Source organism: Lichenostomus cassidix, chromosome 4 (genome assembly GCF_008360975.1).
Source record: "Lichenostomus cassidix isolate B80296 chromosome 4, HeHo_3.0, whole genome shotgun sequence".
In the NCBI taxonomy this organism is placed as follows: domain Eukaryota; kingdom Metazoa; phylum Chordata; class Aves; order Passeriformes; family Meliphagidae; genus Lichenostomus; species Lichenostomus cassidix.
The window spans coordinates 58,331,507-58,344,176 of record NC_139484.1 but is presented as its reverse complement, the minus strand read 5'-3'; the positions used below and the strand labels follow the sequence as shown (position 1 = coordinate 58,344,176).

At 67.5% G+C, this 12,670-nt stretch overlaps 2 protein-coding genes across 4 annotated transcripts; both read right to left on the bottom strand.

Annotated features, from left to right (window-relative positions):
• Positions 1-163: 163 nt before the first annotated feature.
• Positions 164-2,600, bottom strand: NAT8 (N-acetyltransferase 8 (putative)). Of its 3 annotated transcripts, XM_085059390.1 has the most exons (3): positions 2,213-2,600; positions 970-1,391; positions 164-855 (listed from the first exon to the last, which is right to left on the bottom strand). In XM_085059390.1, exons 2-3 carry the CDS (start codon positions 1,381-1,383, stop codon positions 724-726), a joined length of 546 nt encoding a protein of 181 aa, XP_084915516.1. In that variant the 5' UTR covers positions 1,384-1,391; positions 2,213-2,600; the 3' UTR covers positions 164-723. The 3 variants fall into 3 exon arrangements, with proteins under 3 accessions (XP_084915516.1, XP_084915515.1, XP_084915514.1); XM_085059389.1 differs by having other exon boundaries at positions 164-1,391; positions 2,223-2,600; XM_085059388.1 differs by having other exon boundaries at positions 164-1,391; positions 2,213-2,598.
• Positions 2,601-3,916: 1,316 nt separating this feature from the next.
• On the bottom strand, positions 3,917-11,818 carry CPXM1 (carboxypeptidase X, M14 family member 1). The gene is made up of 14 exons (XM_085059386.1): positions 11,066-11,818; positions 10,791-10,910; positions 10,470-10,579; positions 9,902-10,041; positions 9,748-9,832; positions 8,719-8,869; positions 8,454-8,542; positions 8,196-8,319; positions 7,637-7,833; positions 7,367-7,546; positions 6,387-6,684; positions 6,176-6,315; positions 5,224-5,326; positions 3,917-4,764 (listed from the first exon to the last, which is right to left on the bottom strand). The coding sequence occupies exons 1-14, from the start codon at positions 11,724-11,726 to the stop codon at positions 4,514-4,516; spliced, it is 2,649 nt and encodes an 882-aa protein (XP_084915512.1). The 5' UTR covers positions 11,727-11,818; the 3' UTR covers positions 3,917-4,513.
• Positions 11,819-12,670: the final 852 nt, after the last annotated feature.

Below are 12,670 nucleotides of genomic sequence, written 5' to 3'. Positions count from 1 at the left end.
ATCCCTGAAGGTGTCTCCCAAGATTTCCACTGCCCCCGCCAGGTGTCCCTCAAGGTATCCCTTCTCTCACAAGGTCCCCCAAAGCACCCACTGTCCCCCAAGCTGTCCTTCATCCCCATAGGACGTCCCCCATTCCCCAAGATGTCTCTCGTCAGACACAGCGTTCCCACAGGTCTCTCTTTATTTCCCGCTGCTGGAAATCCGGGAAGGGCCACGGTGGTGCCTCCTGTGCCAGGGTGGGGATCAGGGGTGCCATGGCGGTGCTTGGTGTGGCAGGTTCGGAGTGCTGTGGTGGAGTCCCGGAGTTGGGGGCCATGGCACTGCCACACGTCCTGGGCAGTGCCACACATGCCAGGTTGGGGTGCCACGGTGGTGCTTCACGTCCCGGGATGGCAGTGCTGTGTTGGTGCTGCTGTGCCAGGATTGGGGTCAGGATGCTGGGGTGACGCCTCGTGTCCAGGGGCAGGGTTCGGGGTGCCATAGCAGTGCCTCGTGTGCCAGGGTTCACGTGCAACGGCAGTGCCACACGTGCCAGGGTTCGGGTGCCGTGACAGTGCCACGGCAGCGCCTCATGTCCCGGGGTCACGGTGCCACGTCGGTGCCGCTGCGCTGGGGCGGGAGCTGGGGTGCCATGGCAGTGCCTCGTGTGCCAGCTTTGGGGTGCCGTGCTGGACCCTCAGTCCCGGGGCGGTGGCACCATGGTGGTGCCACCCATTCCAGGCCCTACTTGGCGCCATCGCCCAGGTCGCAGCGGTAGTGGAAGAGCTGGAAGTTCAGCAAGGTGCCCAGCAGCGAGGGGTAGGAGGTGCTCACCTTGCGGAAGCCGAGCCCCTCGTAGAGCCGCTGTGCCGCCACCTGCACCATGGAGGTGGTGAGCACCACGGTGCCGAAACCACGGGCACGGGCGAAACCCATCACCTCCCGGCACAGCGCCCGCGCCAGCCCGCGGCCCCGGTGCTCCCGGCTCACCGACATCCTCTTCAGCTCCAGCTCGCCGCGGCCCGCGGGCACCGCCGCCACCATGCCCGCCACGCTGCCGCCCACCTCGGCCACCCAGAAGCCGCAGTCAGGCGGCCGCAGGTACGTGCTGGGGATGTCACACATGTCGGTGCCCAGTGCATCGCGCACGTACTCCACGCTGAGCGAGCGCACCAGCACCCAGAGCAGCACCAGCGCCAGGGCCACGGCGCCCAGCCCCAGCACCCAGGAGCCGGCGGCCGCCCTCGCGGCCACGAACACGGCCAGCAGCGCCAGCCGCACCCGCGCCGAGCGCAGCATGTGCCGGAAGCCGGCCGGGGCGTGCTCCAGGATGCCGCGGGCGAACATCGCCCGCACCGCCTCGTAGTCCTGGTCCCGGTACTGCCGGATGCGGAATGACGCCATGGGGACACCTGTGGGGTGGGACAGAGTGGGGTTAGGGAAGTGCCGTGGCTGGGGATCCCTGGGGTAAACTGGATTCCGGTGCCGGGATGGCACAGATGGGTCAGGGCAGTGCCATGAAAGGGGACACCTGGGATACCCCCAGATCCTATCACTGTGGGGTCAGGGCAGTGCTCACATTCACAGGGACCCCCAGGATTCCCCCAAGCACATTTGTGAGATAACACAGGGGGTCAGGGCAGTGTCAGGGGAACGGGGGCCCCCGGGGTACCCCCAGATCCCATCTTTGGGATGGCACAGTGGGTCAGGGCAGTGCCGGTGCCGCTCCCACCCGGGGGTTCCCCAAAAGCAGGGGGGGAAACAGGTGGGGGGTCCCTTTCCCCCCATGATGGGCCTCCAGGGGTTCATCCCCCGACCCGGCTGGGGCTGTGAGGGGGACAGAGGGGACAGCAGCAGGATCTGGGGGTGCCCCCTCCCCGGGACCTCGACACTCACCAGGAGCCACGCACGACACGCCCCGGGCAAAGGTGGGCAGCCCGTGGGCACCGACCGTCCTTTGCCCGCCGTGCCGTGACGGAGCTGCGCAAAGGGACACGGGGGGACACGGGGGGACGCGGGGACAGACCCCCCCGGTGCTGCTCAGGGTTGGGGGGCTGAGCCAGGCTGGGCACGGTGAAAGGAACAGCCCCCCCTGCCCCGGGGAAGGGGTCGGGGGTCCCCAAACTGCCCCAAACCCCGCGGGGTCCGTGCTGCGGGGGATGCACGGTCCCAACCCCCCTTCCCGGGGTCCCGGCACCCCCTTCCCCAAAAAACCTCCCACCGCCCCCCCCACCTGCTGCTACCGGCGCTGTCGCTCCTCAAACCGGGGCCGGCGGCTGTGCAGCTCCTCGGGGCAAACCGGGCGGTCGCTCACCGGGCCGTGCGGGGACGGTGACGCCCCCAGCACCACGCGGAGGGGCTTTTTTGGGGGGGGCTTTGTTTCCCGCAAACCCCAGCCTGGCCTGTGCCGGCGGCTCCCAGCGCAGGAGGAAGGAAACTGCGTTCAGCCCATTGTTCTGCGACACTTTGGGTGGGGTCTCGGTCAGTTTGGGGGGGGCTCTGGTGGCAGCACCGGGGGGGAACCCCCAATTTCGGCCGTCCCCAGGCCGGCGGAGGCGCCGGCAGCGCGGCGAGCGCAGGCGCCGAGCGGGAAGTGCTGCCCCTGCCGATGCTGGATGATGCTATAAACCGATCCCGAGAAGGTTATGGGGTCACGGGGGGGGATTTTGGGGGGAGCAGCTTCTGCGCAGGGCACAGGGGTCCCGGGCAGTGGCGGGGGGACGGGAAAAGCCACTGCGCGGGACTTCTGTCCCCCCAAATCCCGGTGATGGGGCAGCAGTGGATCGCTACGGGCACGAAGGTGGAATGGGATGGGGACCAGCAACCCTGCCAGGAGTGGGTGTCCCCACTGCAGGGACCACCGCGCCCTGCCCACGGTCACCCGGGGTCACCCCAGGGGGCTGGGCGGTCATCACGGGGATGGAGGTCCCACCCCAGCCCTGTCCTGGAGCTTCCCCTTGGGGATTATGGGTGTCGTTGAGGTGTTGGGGACCCCAATGGTACCCCGCCGAGTAACGGCTCAGCCCAGCATTGAGGACAGTCCTTTATTTTGGGAGGAGGGACAGGCATGGGGGGTCCTTTGGGCAGCCACCTGCCCCCCAGGGGACATGATGGCATCGGGGCCCAGCATGGCACAGCCCCCCCACCCCGGCAGGACCCCCAGGGGGTTAAGGGGGGTCATCCCAGCCCCTCTTTTGTACCCTGACTCCCCCCCGTGCCCCCCCTGCCTTCCTGGGGATTCAGGGGGTGCCCGATGCCAGTGCCCCCCATATTCTGGGGGCTCAGGGGCTGCTGGTTCTGATGGTGGTGCCCCATTCCTGTGACCCCCCCAAATTCCCCCAGTGGCTCAGGGGGTGCACAGACCCCCCCACTGCACCCCCATAACCCCACGGGCCCGTCCTGTCCCCGCCACCCCCCAGGGACCCTTCCCCGTCCCCAGGAGTGACCCCGCACAGCTCCAACCCCCTCACACCCCACACTGAGACCCCCACGGGGACCCTCCCAGCACCCCCGGCCCCTCTCCATGGACACCCCATGGCCCCAGCAGCCCATCCTTGACGCTCTGCCGCTGTCCCCACTGTCCCAACACCCCCAAGTGCCCCCAAGGTGCCAGGACCCCCCGCACCTCTCCAGTGCCTCCACGATCCCAGTGCTTCCCAGACCCCCGCAGTGGCCCCATTGTCCCCGCACCCCCTCGACCCCCACCCTGGAGACCCCCCATTGTCCCCGCACTACCAGACCCCCCCATTGTCCCCACGGTCCCCAAAAGTTCCCAAACCCCCCCAGCACCCTCAAGGTCCAGCAGCCCCCAGGCCATCCCAGCGGCCCCAGCACTCTCTGCTCCCCCACGCTGGAGTCCCTATTGCCCCGCGGTCCAAGAACCCCCTAAGTGTCCCCACGAACCCCCTCAGTGTCCCCCCAGCTCCGCCCCCTCCGCGCCACCGACACATCTCGCATTCTATTGGCCCCCGAGCCCTCAAGGCTCCGCCCCTCCCGCCACCAGCAGCCAATAGGGACTCAGAGATGGGAGGAGGGGGTGGGACAAGATCTGGGGGCGTGACCAGATGCGCCATTGAGGGGCGGGGCAAATAGGGGGCGTGGCCAATGGGCTTAATTTATAGCATGGAAGAGCGAGGCGTCTATGGGCGTGGCTTATGGAGATGATCCACATATGGCCAGAGGAGGGCGTGGTCTATCGAGGGGCGGGGCTGTCTGTAGAGCTTCTATTGGTCATCACAGAATGGGCGGGGCTAGCAGCGCAGGCACCATTGCTATGGAGGGGGCGTGGCCTACGGAGGGGCGTGGCCTCACGGAGTTCCCACGCCGGAGTCGGGGCCAGGATCGAGTCCCGTTCCCGGTCCAGTTCCCATTCCCGGTCCCGTTCCCGTTCCCATTCCCGCTCCCGTTCCCGGTCCCCCACGCCGCCCCAGGCCCGCAGAGTCGCAGCGGCAGCGCAGCCAAACTTTACTGGGAGCCGTCCCGCCCGGTTCCCCCGCGCCCCCCGGCCGAACCCGCGGCCCCGGCGCCGCCCCGGTCACTGCCCGCGGCCGTGGGCACGCAGCCGGCGGAGGCGCAGCCGCTGCAGCCGCAGGGCCGGGTCGGGGCCCGGGCGGGTTCTCCCGGAGCGGTGGCGGCCCCGTGCCCGCGCCAGGCGGAAGCTGCACGGCGTGGGCACGTTCTCGAAGTAGACCCGGCACGGCTGCGTGGCCGCCTCGTAGCCCTCGGCCCGCGCCGTCACCTCGTACTCGCCCGGGTTCAGCAGCCGCCAGTAGTCCCCGTCCACGGCTGCGGTGGGGGTGGGTGTCACGCACCTGTCCCCATCCCTGTCCTTGTCCTTGTTCCCATCCCTACCCCATTCCTGTCCTCATCCCCAGCCCCAGTCCCGTCCCATTCAATCCCCAATGCCATCCACCCCTGTACCTTTCCTATTCCCAACCTCATGCCATTACTATTCCCATCTCAATCCCATTCTTCTCCCTATCCCTTCCCTTTCCCACTCTAACCTTATTTCCATCCCCATCTGCAATCCCTGAATCCCTGAATCTCATTCCCTTCCCTGTCCCCCAGCCCCATTCCCATCTTCATCCCCACCCTATTCCCGTGTCCTGTCACTGTTCCCAACCTCATCCCATTCCCATCCCCATCCCCAAACCCAGTACTGTCCTAATCCCATCTTCATTCCCAACCTGATCCTATTTCCACCCCTTCCCCAAATCCCACCCACCCTATCCCGATCCCCCATACCGGTCCGGACGTCGTGGTTGATGCCATCCACGGAGATGATGGCGTTGGGGATGCCCTGCTCCGTGTCGCTGTCCCGAACCACACCCTTAATCCCGCGGTGCACCTGGAGCCAGAGGGTCCCCGGGGGTCGGGCAGGTGGCACAGGTGTGTCCCCTCCCAGCGCCACCCTCAGCATTTGGGGTCCCCTGAGCCACATCCCACTGCTGTTCTGCCAAAACCCCGACCCGCCGTGCCCACGACCCCCCGGGTCCTCCCCAGAATGTGTCCCCAGAGTGTCCCCAAGGCTCAGGGAGACACCCTGGAGGGTTCCCTGTCCCTGACCTGCCTATGACCCAATGTCCCTGTGATCCCAGAACCCCCTGACCCCCGCCAGTGTCCCCAGTGTCCCAGAACCACCTGAACCCCCCGGTTCTCCCCTCACCCAAACACCCCCAAATCCCCCACCCTGGACCCCCTTCCCCAGTGTCCCCATGGTCCCAGCACCCTCAGACCCCTGCACTGTCCCCATGATCCCAGAACCACCTGGACCCTTCCAGTTCCCCCGTTGCCCAAACACTCCCAAATCCCCCAGCCTGTACCCCCCTTCCCCAGTGTCCCCATAATTCCAGCCCCCCCAGATTCCTGCAGTGTCCCCATGATCCCAGCACCCTCAGACCCCCCACCCTGGACTCCCTTCTCCAGTGTCCCCATGGTCCCAGCACTCCCAGCCCATCCAGATCCTTTCCCAGGTCCCCACGGTCCCAGCCACAGATCCCACCCTGCCCCAGTGTCCCTAATGTCACAGCCCCCCCAGATTCCTGCAGTGTCCCCACGATCCCAGCACCCCCAGACCCTCCCAGTCCTCCCCATTCCCATCGCTCTCTGGCCCCTCTGGAGAGCTGGACCTCACGTGGCTTTGGTCACCCTTGAGCCACATCCCCCCTGCTGAAACCCAACCCCCGCCGTGCCCAACCTGCTCCATGTAAAGCAGCAGCGACTCGCGGTTGTTCTCCCACTCCTCGGGCAGCTCGGAGGCGTGCGGGAATTTGTCACAAGACAGCTCCACGGTGATCTCGAAACAGTTGGTGTGCAGGTAGCTGAAGTCGTTCATACCTGCGCGGGACAGGGCGGTGGCAGAGGGTGACAAAGGGCAGAAGAAGGTGGCAGAGGGTCCCCGCACTCACTGCCGGGCACCGTGTGCCAGTTGGCGCCGTTGATGATGTTGCCGAAACGCGTGAAGTCGTCGTAGTGGCAGCGGCGGCGCTCTCCGCTGGCCATGGCCAGGTTGGCGGTGGCGTAGACGGTGGCCAGCCAGCGGAAAACGCCATCGTCCGGCGTGGGGGTCAATTCCTGAGCCTTCCAGTAGGTGCGGGTCATGTCGAAGGGGTAGGTGACCACCAGCTCGCCGCCGTGCAGGTTGGCGCTCAGCACAAACGGGTAGCGCTGCATCCACGCGATCACCGCCCGCGTCTCGGGGGCCACCTGTGGGGTGTCACACGGGGGGTTGTGGTGGCCTGGTGACGTGTCCTTGTGGTGCTGGTGGCAACCTGGGTTGGGTGGGGTCAGCCCCCAGGAAGCCCCCGTGGGTGGTGTGGGAGGATTGGGAGGGGTTTGGAAGGTTTGGGAGGGTTTTGAGAGGGTTTTGGGGGGGTTGTGGGAGGGGTTTGTGGGAGGTTTCAAGGGGGTTTTGGGTTTTCAAAGAGTTTTTGGGGGCCTCATCACAGCATTGGCATGAGGGATTTTGGGGGATTCACTGTGATGCTGGTGCAGGAGGATGGAGGTGTTTTGGGGAGGTTTCAAGGGGGTTTCAGGGTAATCTTGGGGGTTTCTAAGGGGATTTTGAGAGCCTCACCACAGCATTGGCGTGAGGGATGTTGGGGGATTCACTGCACTCCTGGCACAGGAGGACTGCGGGGTTTTGGGGGACTCACCACGGTGTTGGAGCAGGATGAAGGGGTGCAGGAGAGCAGAGGGCATCAGGGGGGCTTGGGGGTCTCACTGTGCCATTGGCACAGAATGGGAGGGTTTTGGGGTCTCACTGTTACACTGGCACAGGACAAGTATATTTCGGGGACTCACCATGGGACAGACATGGGCAGACAGGGAGTTTTGGGGTCTCCCCACGGCACCACCCTTGAAGGATTGGGGTGTTTTGGGGTCTCACCGTGGCATTGGCGAAGGTGTAGTACTCAGGGATGGGGATGTAGTGGTTGGGGAACTTGTGGGGCACCAGGTCGTTGTCCTCGGCGTCCCACAGCGCCGTGTTCAGGTCGGCAAAATTGTGATTCAGGTCGATGCCTTCGTAGGTCCAGCGGCCCATTGCCCATCCCGCCAGCTCCGAGCCCTGCCGGGGACACCGGGATCACCGGGATGGCCACCGGGACAGCCACCAGGGGAGCCACCGGGATGGCCATGGGGACAATCCCAACCCTACCAGTTTGTAGGCTGTCTCGTATCCATCGGGGTTCATGGAGGGCAGCAGGTGGATGCGAGTTTCCGTCACCAGCTGCACCACGCGGGGGTTGCCCAGCCGGAATTCCCGGCACAGGAATTCCATCAGGTTCAGCAGCAGCTCCCGGCCCAGCACCTCGTTCCCGTGCATCCCGGCTACGTAGCGGAATTCCGGCTCGCCTGCCGGGCGTGGAGATGTGGCTGGTCTGGGTGTCCCTGTCCCCTGTCCTGCACCAGTCTGGGTGTCCCAGTACAACCCTGTCCCCGTCCTGGGCGTCCCTGTCCCCACTGTCCCCATGTATCTGCACCAGTGTGAGCATCCCTGGTGACAGTGCCCATCCCCCTCCATCACTCTGGGTGTCCCTGTCGCCATCCTGCACCACCTTGGGTGTCCCTGGTGACTGTCCCCATCCTGTGCGTCCCCACTCACCAATCTGGGAGCCCCTGGACATTGTCCCTGCGCCCACCCTGCCCCACTCCGGGTGTCCCCGAGTGTCCCCGGGTGTCCCCGGGTGTCCCCAGCTGTGCCCCCCGGCACGCACCGACTTCGTGCTGCCCGGGGTTGTCCGAGATCTCCATCACGTAGAGCCGCAGCCCGCGGGAGCTCTGCCCGATGCTGTACACGCGGGTGATGTCGGGGCACTCCTCGCTCACCCTCTTCATCAGCTGGGGGCGGCCGGTGTCAGGGACACCCCGGAGGGACACCCCGAGGTGGCACTGACCCCCCCCCCTCCCCGCGCCGCGGTGTCCGTGGGGACACAGATCCTCCCCACCCTGCGCCAGGGCTCCGGGGGTGGCACCTTTCTCATCTCCTTGTAGTTGTGGTGGCGGAAATCCAGGTGAGAGGCAGGCGGGGGCGGCGGGTGCCAGGCGTGGGCATCGTTGGGGTCTGCGGGGAGCCGCGGGGACAGGGAGGGGACACGGTCAGAGACAGGGGACAGCCCAGACCACGACTCTGGCGACAGCGGCTGTGCCGAGTGGCCGCGCTGGGCGCTGCCGGGGCGGGGTGACCCAGGGGGCACCCAGCGGGTCCCCACGGGGCAGGGGACACCGCCGGGCACCCACCGGGCACGGGGCAGCCCAGGACCTCAGCCCGCAGGCAGACGGTGCCGTTCGGGAACCAACTCTGCGGGTTGATGCGCAGGAAACGCCCCACGACGGGCGAGGGCAGCAGGTTCAGCACTGGTGTCTCGGGGTCCTTGTTGCCGGGGAACACCTGCAGGGGACAGGGAGGGGACGGGGAGGGGACAGGGGGTGTCAGGGGGACAGGGGGGTGCAGCCGAGTCGCCCGTGGCCCCTCTGCAGCCTCTAAAGAGGAGCAGACACGGCTAGGGGGGCAGGATGGGGCCACGGGGTGCTGGTCTGACCCTAAACCCCAACTTCCACGGGGAAGGTCCCCAGGGAGCCCCAGATCTCTTCTTGGCATGGGTCAGGCACGGGAACCCCCAAATCCACCCTATTACAGGGATCCCCAAACTTCACCCCTGGCACAAGGACCCCCAAATCTGTCCCAGAACAGCCCAAACCCCACCCCTGCACAGGGACCCCCAAATCCTCCCCAGCTCCAGTCTGCCGTGTTCGCCCCCGGTGCCACGCGGTGCCACGCATGCCCACGCATGTCCTCACACCCGTGCCAGCGGGGCTGGCAGGTGCCCAGGCGGGGACAAGCAGCCTTTGTGCTGGGGGGAAGTGCTGGAGGGTGCCCGGGGAAGCCAAGGGCAACAGAGCCCAGGCTCGGTGCCAGCTGGCACGGGGATGGCAGGATGGTCACCCCTCCTCGGTGTGGTTAACCCGGGGTGGTTAACCCCCTCTCCAGCGTGGTTATCCCATCGGGAATGGTTATCCCACCCGGAATGGTTATTTTCCCTGGCATGGCTAACCCTTGGCATGGCTAACCCTTGGCATGGTTATCCTAACTGGCACCGTTTTCTACCCATCCTGGCACAATTAACCCCCCAACATAATTAACCAACCCACCATGCTTAACCCCCCTGTCATAATTACCCCCAAATGGTTAACCCCCCAGGCACAGTCACCCCCCATGACCCCACTGTGTCCTGGGGTGCCATGCTGGTTGTCCCCACGGTCACCCACCGCCTCCTCGCTGCCGTTGCGGCTCGGGACCCACGTGTGGGAGTCGTTGCTGACCTGCACCTTGTAGGACGTCACCCAGTCGTACCTGGGGAGCAGAGGAGGGTCAGGGGGTCCCCCAGCTTGTCCCCCACCTGAAATCCCCTTGTCCCCTTACGTCCAGATGGAGTTGAGGCCTTGGGTGACCACGCCGGTGAAGCGGGTGAGGCGCCGGGCGTCCACCTCCAGCCACTGCTCCGTGTCCTCGTGTCCTGCGCACCAGCCACCGTCGTAGAAGTCGCCGTCGTAGAGCCCTGACTGCGGGGACACACACAGGGGCACGTCCCCACCGCCTGCCATGTCCCCAGCCCCGTGGTGGCACCGGGGTGGTAGCACCGGGATGACGGGGAGCCCTCGAGGGGACAAAACGGGAGGGAGGGGGCTGGGCTGGAGAGCCTCGTGACACTCGTGTGCCACACAGATGCCACCAACTCGCCATGAAAGTGTCCCAAATGTGCCGTGAAGATGTCACAAACTCGCCACGAGCGTGCCACACCTACACTGCATTCGCCATGTGCTTGCCGCTCGCACATCCCACATGCCACACACGTGCCATCCGACACACCCCTGGCACACGCCTGGCACGCTCCGGCACACGCTTGGCACACATCTGGCACACGCCTGGCACACGCCTGGCATACATCTGGCACAAGCCTGGCACACCCCTGGCACACCCCCGGCCGTACCTGGATGTTGAGGCGGCCGCGGTGCGCACCCAGCCCGTGCCGCTTGTGGCTGGACGCCCGGAGCTGAGTGTCCAGCACCCGCAGGGACTCCAGCCCCAGCGGGGGGCACGCTGGGGACACAGCGGGGACCGAGGTCACTGAGGGACCCCGGGCACGGCCGGGGCTGGCCCCGCCTGGTGTCCCCACGGAGCTGTGCCACGGGAGCACCCCGCCCTGGCTTGCCAGCCCAAGCTCCCCACGTGTCCCCAGGTGCTCCCCGCGACAGCGCCAGGTCTGTGTGCAGGTGACAGTGCCCGGGCCACCCCCACCCAGCGCACGTACGGGGCTCCTGCGGAGCGGTCGGAGCCTCCGGCTTCTTCCTCAGCACCTTCTTCCTCACCACTTTCTTCCTCACCACTTTCTTCCTCACCACCGTCACCTTCGTCACCTTCGGCGCCGCGGCTGGGAGGGGACACAGAGATGTCACTCACCCAGTCCCCCGGGGTGAGGACACCTCCGGACCTCATTACACCCTCAGTGAAACCCACCTCCTACACACTCAGTTCTTCCCAGCGCCCTCCCACCTCAGCCGCCCCCCGAACTCTCCCGGCTCCTACCTGTGACCGCGGGGTCCTCCTCCCGCAGCCCCCCGCGCCGGGACGGGCCGGGGCTCGGGGGGGTCGCGCTGCCCCGCACCGGGGGGACCGGGGTGGCCTTCGCGGGGGGAGTCTCGCTGCCTTTCGGGGGTCCCGTCGTGGTGCCCCTCGAGGGGGAGGCCGTGGTGCCCTTCGGGGCGGGTACCCCGCTGGCTTTGGGGGGTCCCGTCGTGGTGCCCTTCGGTGGGGGTGTCTCGCTGCCTTTAGGGGGTACCCCGCTGGCGATGCCTTTCGTTGGGGACAGCCCGCTGCCTTTGGGGGGCCCCGTTGTGATGCCCTTCGTTGGGGACACCCCGCTGGCTTTGGGGGGTCCCGTCGTGCTACCTTTCGTTGGGGACACCCCGCTGGCTTTGGGGGGTCCCGATGTGATGCTCTTTCTGGGGGACATCCCGCTGGCTCTGTAGGTTGCGCTGGCGATGCCCTTCGGGGGGGACACCCCGCTGGCTTTGGGGGTCCCGCTGGCCGTGCCCACCCCCGTGGCGCGGGGCCGGCCGGGCTGGGGGGGGCTCGGCAGCCCGCGGGGTCGGGGGGTGGCGCGGGCGGGGGGCGCGGCGCGGGCGGGGGGCGGCGGGGAGCCCAGCAGGAGCAGCAGCAGCAGCGGGGCGAGGGGCAACCCCGGCATGGCCGCGGCCCTGCCGGTCCCTGCCGGTCCCTGCCCGCTCCTGCCGGTCCCGGTCCCGGCCCCTCCCCGCCCCCGCCCCCTGTCGCCCGGCCGCGACCCCCGCCCGCTCCCCGCCCGCTTCCTGCCCGGGACCACCCCCGGCCCCCGGCACGGCTCCTTCCCGGGACCCCCGGCTGTCCCCTGCCCGTCCCCTCCCCGCCCCCTGCCCGGGACCCCCGGCCGGCCCCCTGCCCGCCCCGCCCCGTTAAACGGCCCCGTTCCGCTCCCCGTGTGACCGAACCCCTCGAACAGGGGACACCGGGTGCCGCCTGCTCACCAGCGGGCCTTGACCCGTGTCCCCACAGTGTCCCCACCGTGTCCCCACCGTGTCCCCACCGTCCCATCACCGTGTCCCCACTGTCCCATCACCACGTCCCGCTGTCCCCAGCCCCTTGCAGTGTCCCCACTGTCCCATCACCACGTCGGGGAGGGGCCCGGGGGTCTGCGGGGGCTCCTCCTGCCGCAGCGGTGGCGTCGCCGGCCGAGCCCGGGGACCCGGGAGGTCCCGGAGCCGCCGGTGCGGGCGGAGCGGAGCCCAACCCGGCGGGCTCGGGCTGTCCCCGGCCCCGACCCCTCGGGGTGCCCGGGTGGGAGCCGGGGGTGCTGCTCGGGGGGCCGGGGAGGAGGTCTGGGTTCTCCCTCTCCCCCGACCCTGAGCGGGGTCTCTCAGGCGCTCGTTTTCTGCCCTAAAAGAACTTTCCCGGCTTGACTTTTCCTTCCTTTATTGGGATTTCCTGCAGGCGCGTGCCCGCGCGGAGCTGGCGCTGGTCCCATCCCTGTCCCTTGTCCCCATCCCTGTTCCCTCTGGGGCTGTCCCAGAGGAAGGAGTGGCACAAGGTCCTCCGGCTGTGTCACCCAGGGGTGCTCCGGGATCCTTTGGACCAGCAGAACCGGGAGATGCTCCT

Coding starts and splice junctions, on each gene's coding strand:
- NAT8 (XM_085059389.1), bottom strand. CDS start 1,383: ATGGCGTCATTCCGCATCCGGCAGTACCGGGACCAGGACTACGAGGCG.
- CPXM1 (XM_085059386.1), bottom strand. CDS start 11,726: ATGCCGGGGTTGCCCCTCGCCCCGCTGCTGCTGCTGCTCCTGCTGGGC. Junction 8,320..8,453: donor ACTACAAGGAGATGAGAAAG/GTGCCACCCCCG, acceptor GGCCGCCCCCAG/CTGATGAAGAGGGTGAGCGA. Junction 7,834..8,195: donor CCCCGGGCAGCACGAAGTCG/GTGCGTGCCGGG, acceptor CACGCCCGGCAG/GCGAGCCGGAATTCCGCTAC.